Source organism: Oncorhynchus nerka, linkage group LG20, assembly GCF_034236695.1.
Source record: "Oncorhynchus nerka isolate Pitt River linkage group LG20, Oner_Uvic_2.0, whole genome shotgun sequence".
NCBI lineage: Eukaryota > Metazoa > Chordata > Actinopteri > Salmoniformes > Salmonidae > Oncorhynchus > Oncorhynchus nerka.
Genome location: NC_088415.1, coordinates 84,313,211 through 84,324,081, shown reverse-complemented (window position 1 = coordinate 84,324,081; position 10,871 = coordinate 84,313,211). Strand labels below are relative to the sequence as shown.

The 10,871-nt window shown below is 40.6% G+C and overlaps 1 protein-coding gene, 1 long non-coding RNA gene and 5 other non-coding genes across 8 annotated transcripts; 1 reads left to right on the top strand and 6 right to left on the bottom strand.

Annotated features, from left to right (window-relative positions):
* Positions 1–1,263: 1,263 nt before the first annotated feature.
* LOC115103314 (uncharacterized) lies at positions 1,264–6,035 on the bottom strand. Of its 2 annotated transcripts, none has more exons than XR_003859569.2 (8): positions 5,930–6,035; positions 3,801–3,993; positions 3,328–3,505; positions 2,586–2,724; positions 2,053–2,185; positions 1,848–1,937; positions 1,511–1,577; positions 1,264–1,405 (listed from the first exon to the last, which is right to left on the bottom strand). It is a non-coding gene; the product is annotated as an uncharacterized LOC115103314 (long non-coding RNA). The 2 variants fall into 2 exon arrangements; XR_003859570.1 differs by having other exon boundaries at positions 3,343–3,505.
* LOC115103420 (small nucleolar RNA SNORA81) lies at positions 2,274–2,453 on the bottom strand. The gene has a single exon (XR_003859600.1). It is a non-coding gene; the product is annotated as a small nucleolar RNA SNORA81 (small nucleolar RNA).
* LOC115103421 (small nucleolar RNA SNORA81) lies at positions 2,797–2,977 on the bottom strand. Its single transcript, XR_003859601.1, has one exon. It is a non-coding gene; the product is annotated as a small nucleolar RNA SNORA81 (small nucleolar RNA).
* Positions 3,583–3,653, bottom strand: LOC115103423 (small nucleolar RNA SNORD2). The gene has a single exon (XR_003859603.1). It is a non-coding gene; the product is annotated as a small nucleolar RNA SNORD2 (small nucleolar RNA).
* Positions 4,065–4,133, bottom strand: LOC115103424 (small nucleolar RNA SNORD2). Its single transcript, XR_003859604.1, has one exon. It is a non-coding gene; the product is annotated as a small nucleolar RNA SNORD2 (small nucleolar RNA).
* Positions 5,039–5,109, bottom strand: LOC115103422 (small nucleolar RNA SNORD2). The gene has a single exon (XR_003859602.1). It is a non-coding gene; the product is annotated as a small nucleolar RNA SNORD2 (small nucleolar RNA).
* Positions 6,036–7,346: 1,311 nt separating the features above from the next.
* LOC115103313 (DCN1-like protein 1) lies at positions 7,347–10,779 on the top strand. The gene is made up of 7 exons (XM_029624184.1): positions 7,347–7,428; positions 8,261–8,474; positions 8,906–9,074; positions 9,322–9,452; positions 9,556–9,638; positions 9,791–9,887; positions 10,133–10,779. Exons 1-7 carry the CDS (start codon positions 7,426–7,428, stop codon positions 10,207–10,209), a joined length of 774 nt encoding a protein of 257 aa, XP_029480044.1. The 5' UTR covers positions 7,347–7,425; the 3' UTR covers positions 10,210–10,779.
* Positions 10,780–10,871: the final 92 nt, after the last annotated feature.

The window sequence follows — 10,871 nt, the reverse complement described above, 5'->3', positions numbered from 1 at the left end:
GAAAATGACAAACTCCCAATACAGGTTCCACGCCTGTAGCATCATACCCAAGCAGAAAGCCAGTCTCCAACATAATTGGCAAACAAAGCATGGGTTTGGTGAGACTGCCAGATCAGAGGCAGTAGGGATGACCATGGGTGATCTTGAGAAGTGTGTGAATTAGACAATTTGCCTGGCCTGCTAAGCATTCAAAATGAAACGCATTGAGTGGCAGGGAAAATGTGGAGTAAAAATAAAACATCTTTAGGAATGTAGGGAAGTTGGCAAAATACAAAAAGCACAGATATCCTAAAAAAAACTGTAGTACTTTCAAGTATTTAACTTAATTACTTTACACCACTAAGGGGGAAAAAAACAATCACAAGTAACAAATTGTGGATAAAGTCAGGTCTGAACATTGATGGCACTGTATACTGTAGCTAAGTGTACATTGTAGTAAGCTGCCATCTTTTGGCGCACAGCCTATATGTGCACCAATATTGTAAGAGCTTTCGCGGTGTGCTTATATGCCCCCCTTGCCCTACGGTTCTGACTTGGGGTACAGGTAGAATACTGTCTTTCAGAATTCCGGCACTGTACATTTCACAAGTGCTGAACAAATAGGTAAAATAGACTACATCCGGCCTAGCTTGCTCATGCCTTTATCAAAATTAAGCATTGAGTCTCTTTTCCACCCGTCCCCTTATGCCACAGTATGAACAATTGTCAGTAGAAAAAACATTTTCAGCCACGTTTCATTTTGTTTTATTAAAAGGTAGTATACGAGGCTGATATAACTGTTACTGTCAGACAATGCTCCGCTGATAACCAGGTGTAGTAGTCGTAAGGATTCACTCCATTGTGAAAAGCTCTGCTGTTGTGTCCAAAGTTTGTGGGCACCGTGTGAGCACAAGTAATGTATTTGTAAGTCGCTCTGGATAAGAGCGTCTGCTAAATTACTTAAATGTAAATGTATTGTTTGTGGCTTTGCTGGCACACAAAAAAAATAGTGGCTTGTGATGGTTTTAGCATGTACAATGAGTCAGCCTGCAACTCCAATAGTTATTTTAATCAGCTGTGTAGCCCAGAGCATTGAGGTACGTTTGCCTATCTTGAATCAGACTTGGTGGTCTCATGGACAGTTGTTGATTCTAACCTGTCCATGAGACCACCATATCTTACAAATATCAGAAGTCTGATTCAAGAAAGGCAAACTTACCCCAATGCTCAAATGAACACAATGAGTGTAAGACCGCTAGCAATGATTCATCCTCAACACCCAGGTTCAAATCAGGTCAGCCACATTCAAAGGCATCTCATCCACTGTTGTATTGTGAAACGTCTTGATGTCCCAAAGAATACACTTCTCCTCCTCGCTCAGTTTACAGCCACACCTTTCCTGCCAAAACAGCCACCACGACAAATTCTAGAGAAATGGGGGAGGAACAATCCTTAGGTCCAGGTCTGCTTTCCAAATACAATACAGTCTGAACACATCTACCATTTATATTTATGCAGGGACTGTACATACCTGCGAATATTATTCTCCCTCTTAGTAGGAAGGTGACCAAGGAACCTGCTGCACATCAATTCAGAGCCTGGATATCAAAGCAAAAATATATTAAACTCAAGTGTAAGCGTAATCAGGTTTACAAAACATTATACTGTAAATGTAGTCTGACATTAAGTAACAGATTCCTACAGAGAGAGAAACCCGTGGTGGAGAACAGACATGTCATCTCCCAAAAGGTGTTACTGCTAAGCCATGAAAGGGCAGTTGCAGAGGAAAACCCATTTGGGATAACAAATACACATAGCCATGTCAAGTCACACATGACAGTTAGATAAGAGTGAGATTCTACCCTCACCAATAAGTCCATAGCGATGAGTACTCTGCTTGAGCCAGACCTGAACTCCCCTGTGATGACATCCCTCTCCTTCTGGTCCATGTCACCATGCTGGAAAACAAAGTGTTATATTTCAACCTGCATTTTAAATTACAACCCCATGCAAAACACAACAGTAATTTTAAATGCATTATAATTCAGGGAGCAATGTGTCTGATGGTCTTACCAGAGCAGATCGTGAAGCCCCTCGAGTGCATCTTCTCGGTCAGCCAGCAGATCCTCCTGGTGTTGAGGAAGATGCCTGCCGGAGTGACTGTTGGCATCCCGTACAGGTTGCACAATGTGTCCAACTTCCACTCCTGGAATTAATGTGAGGGTAACAACTTATTTCACTGACCAGACTCAACTTACAACATACACATTTCTAAAATGGAAAATAACCAGAAATTTTGTAGCACAGAATCTTGAGACAAAGGACACTGGACATTAAGAAAGAGGTCCACCCAAGCCTCATTTCAACCCTGGCTTTACTGTCCTTCCTTGGTGTACCCATGCTTACATGACCGCAGGAGCCAAGCACACAGGCTTTGCCCCCACAATTTTAGCAGGGTGCTTTAAAAAGAAGGGAAACGCCATACACAATGACTACAGACAGTCAATATTTACAAATGGCAGCAGCTAGTCTTCCTGCGGTCCTGCAACAGTAAGGCAGGTATATACACGCGCACAAGAGTTATGTATTTTCTGAACGCTACCCACCTCTCTACATTGATGTAGTACTGCTTAATACCCTCTAGGGAAATTCCTTTTATTTCACCAGAATGCCAATGGGCTCTCGCATGAACTTCTTGGTCACCTCCAGCACATTAGTAGGCATGGTGGCCGACAGGAGGACCACCTGCGCAGCATTTAAAGAAACACCAGTAAAAATCACACCTGGAGGAAATGCACTAATCTTAAGTAACTGATTAATTGTTGCACTGGGCCTCGAGACATGAGGTCAACGAACATTAAGAAAGAGGTTCGACCACAACTCTTTTCCGGCACAGTGCAAAATGCTCTCCTTCCACACAATACTCTGCTAGCATTATTGCCTAAACCAAGGGTTACCTGGATTCTGCAATTTTAGCACAGTTCTTTTAAATGGAAGTGGGGGTGGCTGGGGATGAGACAAGCCCGTGTTGATTGCCTTGTGGCAACAAGGTTTAACTTCTATTTTCTATAGCAAGGCTCTAGAATTTAATCCAGAAATCAATATATATATTTACAAGTAAAATGGGCACAACTTAAAATCTGCACCGTGGTCAAGCCAAACTAAGACATTTGAAGCATATAAAATAGACAAGATATACATATATTTTCTGAATTTAACTCTGCATTTTTGTCTAAAAGCTTATAATCAAGCATTTCACAGTAATGTTGATCTATACCTGTTGTATTTGGTGCATGTGACAAATACAATTTCATTTGAATACAAGCCAGTCAGATAGCAGATACTTACACGATGAGTACTTACAGGCGTCACCTGTTAAGCATCAAACATCCAGCCTGGAGTTCGTACCACTATGCGGGGGGACCCGGTCTGCAGCTTCTGCATTTCTTTGCGGACATTAGTGCCCAACTTAGGAATGGCAGGCCGCCCCCATGTAGTCCCCCAGAGCCAGAAGCCCCTTCTGGATCTAAGAAAACAGACAAAACAAGAACTACATTGCGATTTGCTCTTGGCTCCAATGTATTATACAGGACAAACGGTCTTGAGTGATCAGTATAAGAGGTTGTCACCATTATCAGGTCTGTCCCGAAAGATGAAATGCCATCATTTCACTCACTTGTTACCGAACAGAAATCCCTTGCTAAGTAGTCAGGCTAACTTTCAGATTAATGCAGTCATTGAATACAATAATCCTAAAAGAGATAGTCACCTCCTTTAACCCAATTAGCTGATTTTGCAGGAAGAATTATGGAAAAATATACCTTTTGAGTTGTAGATTGTCCAAATATGCCGCCTCGGTCTGATAAACATGTACGTTTATCCAGACCTCAGGCACAGCATACCTGCTGAGCCAGCTCTGTGGTGGGGGCCAGCACCAGAGCCTGGGTTCAATTCTGCAGGATAGAGATGGCAAACATGGCAGTCTTGCCCATGCGTGGGCGATGACATTGCAGCCTGTGAAGGGAAAAAGTAAAAGGGATTCAGGATCAGAACTTAAATCCTGCTTTGTCCGGTGACAATTGACTTAATGATCAGTAATAGTAGTACTCCATTGCTGTGTCAGTCCCGAAAGATGGTATGGCATCTTGTCACTCAATAGACAAGAATTTAACTTGCAATTATACTACACCAAAATAACACATGTTAAATGTTGGTCCCATGTTTCATGAGCTGAAATAAGATGCCAGAAAATGCCATATGGACAACAAGCTGTACTCAAATTTTGGGCATACATTTGTTTATATCCTCGTTTGTGAGCATTTCTACTTTCCCAAGATAAACATGACAGGTGAGGCATATCAAGAAGCTAATTAAACAGCATGATAATTACACGTGCACCTTGTGCCAGGGACAATGAAAGGCCACAAATGTGCAGTTGGCATGCTTGACTGCAAGGCTAGCTTAGTTAGCTGTGGTGCGCGCTAAATAGCGCTTCAATCGGCGACGTCACTTGCCCCGAGACTTAAGTAGTGGTTCCCCTTGCTCTGCAAGGGCCGTGGCTTTTGTGGAGCAATGGGCAACGATGCTTCGTGGGTGACTGTTGATGTGTGCAGAGGGTCCCTGGTTTGCGCCCGGGTAAAGGCGAGGGGACGGACTAAAGTTACTGTCACCAGATAGTTCACCCATGGCTGTACCCCTGCCCAGTCATGTGAGATCCATAGATTAGGGCCTAATGAATTTCTTTCAAATAAATGTACTATGAACTGTAACCGAGTAAAATATTTGAAATTGTGATACATATTTTTGTTCAGTTTATTTTTTTGCTATCAACAAGCCATTGACTTGCATACCTTTGATACAAGGAACGATTGCCCTCTTGAATGGCTCATGGCTTCTGAAAACCACTCATACCCTAAGGAGTGTCTCCTTCAGGGGCAATGTCTTCAAAATTAAGATTAATCTCGTTCCAGATGCTCTGCACAATGAGTATTCCGTTCACACATTTCGATAAGAAGTGTGAGATTACATTGAGTTAACTGCAGGCTTACGCTTGAGATTTGAGTGATCAGAATTAAAAGTTGTCACCATTATCAGGTCTGTCCCGAAAGATGAAATGCCATCATTTCACTCAAATCTCCCCACAAAACTGAAATCCACTATAACAAGTGGTACGCAAAAAGAATTGCGTCAGAGATGGAAAAACTGAGAAACCAAAAACACTTGATTAACTTAGGTTATTGGGCGAGGGTTGAACCAACTACAGAAAAACCCAAGTCGCCACGTGGGAAATTGGAAAATGTGTGATAAAGTAAAAATACAAAAAGTTCTCTACATAAGTTTCCGTAGCCGAAAGATGGGATAGCAATTTAATACATCGTCCAAAATTTCTAAATGACTTGTTGCTTATAGAGTTAGGCCTTTGCTGTCAAATTTCACCAACCTTGGTTGGGCACGTGTCTTGTACGGTAATCTGACTGACATGCCCCCGAAATTCGACAAGATATTTATATTCGCTCAAATTTAATTCCTTCTAAATGTGTATTTTAATCCTGCGGCCAGCCAACTCAGTGCATCGCAAGTTAAGGTTAGTTTAGCCGAGCAAGCTGGAACTAGGCCAAGGATGACACATTAACTTAGTAGTCACAGGTTTGATTCAATCAGTTAAATGTACAAATTAGGTCTTGGTAACTACTATAGTTGACTGCATATTCTTTGCATACTAACGTTACACGCAACTACACGAGTCGGATATGAATTGCCATCTTCGCAGATAATTAAAGTAGCTAACATTAGCTAGATACCGTTAGCTAAGTGAATGCCAATGCGTCCGGCGTAACCCACCTAGTTCCCTCTGAATATCTGCAAGATGCATGGAAAACGCATATCTATAAATACATGTCATTTTAATTTGTTACAATAATTGTAAATTAAACAAGTTTCTTTGTTTTACCTGTTGTAATCAGGAGAGTGGCTAGACATGATCCTTCTCCAACTTCAACATGCGACTGGAAAGATCTACGTGGAGGAGGACAAGCGCTTTTATATAGCCGGACTATTTTCACTGAAATGTAAAAATTCAATTTATTCGACAAGACTTTCTCAACACAACAACACAATATTTTGTAATATACAAACACTCGTGTTTTATGTGTTAATACTGTGAAGTTTCATTCTATAAAGATTTTTATTTTAAATATTTAGACTATATTTTAGAACGGAATGATATTACAGCACAAATTGCATGTGCTTCGGTTGCTACGGCGTCCTCATCATGTCAAAATTCTGGGAATGGAAAATGTAATGGTAGGTGCTTCCTGGATTCCTGGGGACGTCCCTACCCTAAATCCTAACCCTAATCCTAACCTTAACTCCTACCCTAACCTTAACCATTTTAAATGTCACCTTCAATGGGGTAGGGACGCCCCAAGGATCTGGGATAGCAAGGATGCAGGAGTACCTTTGCCAAGACAACATACTGTATCAGCTTTATGAAATAATTTCTAACCTCAATCAGACTCCTATTTTTCTCATGTCAAAATGCCCTGTTTTACCACTGATACATTTGGAATGTTTTGGATTATTATCAAATTAGTTATAGCTGTCCCGGCCCTAGCCCCATGTCAAAAATACAAAACTGAGGCTTGAATGCAAAATAAAGATGTTTATTAAAACATCATTAGTGGCCAAAAAAATCATAGTGCAAGAAAGTGCATAAATAAAAAACCTACAGCAAACTCAGCAAACTCTCTGTTTGCGGTTCATTGTGATCATTACTGCATCATTTAATGAGACTCAATGGAGAACATGGAGTACATTACAAAAAATATGTAATTGGTTGGCATTGATTCCAGTGTTTGTGTAATGAGTGGTATAGATAGATCATTATTATACAATATATATTTTGGTGATAGCACACTGCAATATCATGGGAACAGAATACTAATTACAATTGTAGCTATATTAATAATACCTTTGAGAGATGTTGTAATATATGCAATTTACATATTCTGTATTTTATTCTTATGGTTGGGGCTGGTAAAGAGTTATTGTGTGTATGTCTATCTGTTCAGTTTGAAATATAAGAATCTGGTATCCAGGCAGGATTAATGTTTTTGGGTGGTATCTGATCTAGTAAATTATATGTCTGGTATACTAGCATGGCATTTCTGCCCCACCCACAAATAGTGTCCACCACCAACCAACCATTATGTCAATGGTTAAGATACACTAACCAACCATTAAGTCAAATAAGATACACTATGCTATAGTCTGTCAACCGTAGTCCGTAGACATGCATACGGACCATGTCTGACTATACATATAGCGACCTGGAAAAGTGATATGTAGCTACACCAACATGACAGGCATCAAACTGCGCATGAGCGGAAAAAGGTGGAAGAGAGCGAGGCAGCTGGATGGGAAAAAGGGAGTCGGGCAATTACAAACATGGTGAAGAATACATTTATTTATCAATTTTTTTAATGTTTATTTTAAGTTATGCCATACACCATTGATCAAATGAACACCCTAAACACTGAATTTAAACATACTTGTTTAAAAGGTTATCTGTTAGCGTTGCAAAGGTAACGCTAGCTAGTTGTTAGCTATTTAGCTTTTCAGCAACTCGACTGTATTTTGTTTCATTGTCATTGAACATCCTAGGTGGCTTGTCTATACTGCAGCATAGGTAGGTTGTCAGACAGTTCTAGTCAACAACAGATACTAGACCGTAAGTCTAGCTATCTAAAGATTAAAACGTTGCTAAAGAAGCCGGCCAATCTCGGCTAGCTGGTCGTTCAAATGAACATTATGCGCCGTCGCGGATCATAGCTTTGACTAGGCCTGTTTGTTTTGCCTATGAACGCTGTGGATATTGGATAGAATGTGTGAATGTCACAATAACTTAATTGTTGTGCTCACTTATGTCATGCCAATACTTTTCTGCATCCAAACCGTGCATGTATAGTCGATTAAGCAGTTTTGCGTTGTTGCCTTGATACCTAGAGGAAAGTCATTAGGCTAAGTAGCTTCCCAAAACGACTTCCGTGGCTACAAGCCAGCTATTATAACATGCATCCAAGATCATGCTTATTGCTTGGCAAGATGACACCAGAAGAAGTGTGCAATGCATGTATTGTCAGGTTTGCAGACTCAAGAGTGTTGCCAGATATGGAATTTCTACCCAAGGCTATACCGTTTTGAAAGCTCACAATTCTGAGCATGAGGAGAGCTACATTTCTGTCATTGTGTTTGTTCTGTAAACGTCTGTGTTGTTCCCCAGAACAAGCTGAAGTCCTCACAGAAGGATAAAGTTCGACAGTTCATGATCTTCACACAATCAAATGAGAAGACGGCATTGACCTGTCTGTCACAGAATGACTGGAAACTAGATGTCTCCACAGACAACTTTTTCCAAAATCCAGACCTCTACCATCCGAATCTAAAGGGAGTGTTGGACAAGAAAAGGTTAGAACAACTCTACAACAGATACAGAGGTAAGTGTCATCTTTCTTTTCACATCTCTGTCTATGCTGGCTGTACTATAATAATATATGCCATTTAGCAGACCCTTTAATCCATCGCGACTTGGTCATGCGTGCATACATTTTTAAGTATGGGTGGTCCCATCGAACCCACTATCCTGGCATTGCAAGCACCAGGCTCTACCAACTGAGCTACAGAGGGCTTGTCACAAGGGCACAAGATAGTACTATGGTACTGTAAGTAAAAACAATAGCAGTATAACTGACTAAAAATAAAAACTGCCATAGGGCCATGCATAATGTCGAAACACAACTTACCTTTGACCAACAAAATCAAATAAAAATGGATATCATCAAATAAATTCATATATTTGTCAGTCAAGTTGCTCAAAAGTGGCAAAGTATTAATTAAACACCTTATTTTTGCCTTATCCTTCACTCAGACCCACAAGATGACAATAAGATTGGAATAGATGGCATCCAGCAGTTCTGTGATGACCTGGGCCTGGACCCGGCCAGTATTAGTGTGCTCTTCATCGCCTGGAAGTTCCGGGCTGCAACACAGTGCGAGTTCTCCAGACAGGAGTTCATGGATGGGATGGCAGAACAAGGGTGAGGATGGCCTTTAAAGAGAGAGAGGTTTCACTTCATTTCTGGGGCCAATTTAATTGACAACAAGTGTGTGTGTGTGTGTTGTGTTAATTCATTTCATCATGTAATTATAGAGGAAATTGTTTGTTGTCATCCATCAGCCACTGAGTTGTGTAACAGAATGTAGGCTAAGCTCTTCTTTCTCCACATCAGATAGGCTAACCCTTAAACTTGTACTTGGTGCTAAAGCTTATTTTGTTCTCCTCAGGTGTGACAGTATAGAGAAACTAAAAGCCCAACTACCAAAAATGGAGCAAGAGTTAAAAGACCATGGGAAATTTAAGGACTTTTACCAGTTTACATTTAACTTTGCAAAGAATCCTGGCCAGAAAGGTTTGGGTAAGCAATACATTTTGACACCCCTGATCTATTTTCATAGTCTACTCTGCTCATTGGACTTGGATTTCTCTCAGACATGTCCTCATTGTTGTGCATTTTCTAGACTTAGAAATGGCAATTGCGTATTGGAATTTAGTACTGGCTGGAAGATTCAAATTCCTGGACCTGTGGAACAAATTTTTAGTGGTAAGTTATTTTCTCTTTATTGAATTGAGTATACTTTATTGATCCACACAGAGGGGAAGTTGGATGGGTTTGCTTCAGTTGAAGGCTTCAATAAACAGGCTAGTTGTTTCTTTTAATGCACATTTTTATTTTTTATTCTTCTTTCCCCGCAGGAGCACCATAAACGATCAATCCCTAAGGACACCTGGAACCTCTTGTTAGACTTCAGCACAATGATAACGGATGACATGTCCAATTACGACGAGGAAGGTTTGTGTTTTTGTGTACTAAGGCTGAACTATAGCAACCCATTGCCTCAGGTCAGGTGCATGACAATGTAATCAGTTGTGAATGGAATAATATGGAGCCAGCCCACTTGTTGCCTCTCCCAACAACCACCAGAGTTGAAAAGTATTTTTTCTTGCTTAACCCCGTATCTGTTGTGCTTCCTTTTAGAGAAAGCAAGTTGAATTTTATGCATGAAACATCTGTCATTTTTGTCTCCTTCCTCCAAGGAGCATGGCCAGTCCTCATTGACGATTTTGTGGAGTTTGCACGACTGCACATTGGGACCAAAAGCACCGCTGTCTAGGGACCGCCCAAACTCGGAGGAACGTCCATACGTTTGTTTATACAAAAAACACACAACCGAGGCGGAGAAACGGAGCACAGGGGACTGCACTGAGCTGAGATCTATGTTGCCTTTTCCAACCCTCAGGACTGAGATGTTTTACACAACAGACAATATAAAAGGCATATCTCCTCGTCGGTCGTCTTGTGGTGGTTTGGGATTTTATCTTTAGTATGGGGCTTTTTTCGTGTCAACTCTAGCCAACTGGAGAGGAGTCGCCATCCTGGACCTTACAGTTCCTGTCCCAGTGTTTAGTTGACACAGTCGAGGTTCACGTGAAGCAAACCGACACCCCGAAAAGACAAATACAATTGTATCGTATTCTAAACACGATGGTCCGTGAGGGAATGTCTTTCTTTAAATATTAAATTTAATTTTAATACTTTGTGCATTCCTGCTATGAATATGAATTTTGTTTTATGAGACTTGTGTGACAGAACAGTACAAAAACATTTGATTGTAATTTTTGTTAGTTTTAATCATAATGCTATTCCAGTACAAATGTATAAGGTAATAAATGTTTCAATTTTATATTTCTTTGATGTGTGTTGATAATGGTGATGCACTCTTGTCTGTCATATTTCTCTCTGCCAAAGCTGATACCTGAAACCTGCATATGAACT

What these genes read in the sequence shown, in the direction of transcription:
- LOC115103313 (XM_029624184.1), top strand. An exon ending in GATGGGATGGCAGAACAAGG is followed by an intron (nt 9,075 to 9,321) that starts GTGAGGATGGCC and finishes TGTTCTCCTCAG; the next exon opens with GTGTGACAGTATAGAGAAAC. An exon ending in GTCCAATTACGACGAGGAAG is followed by an intron (nt 9,888 to 10,132) that starts GTTTGTGTTTTT and finishes CCTTCCTCCAAG; the next exon opens with GAGCATGGCCAGTCCTCATT.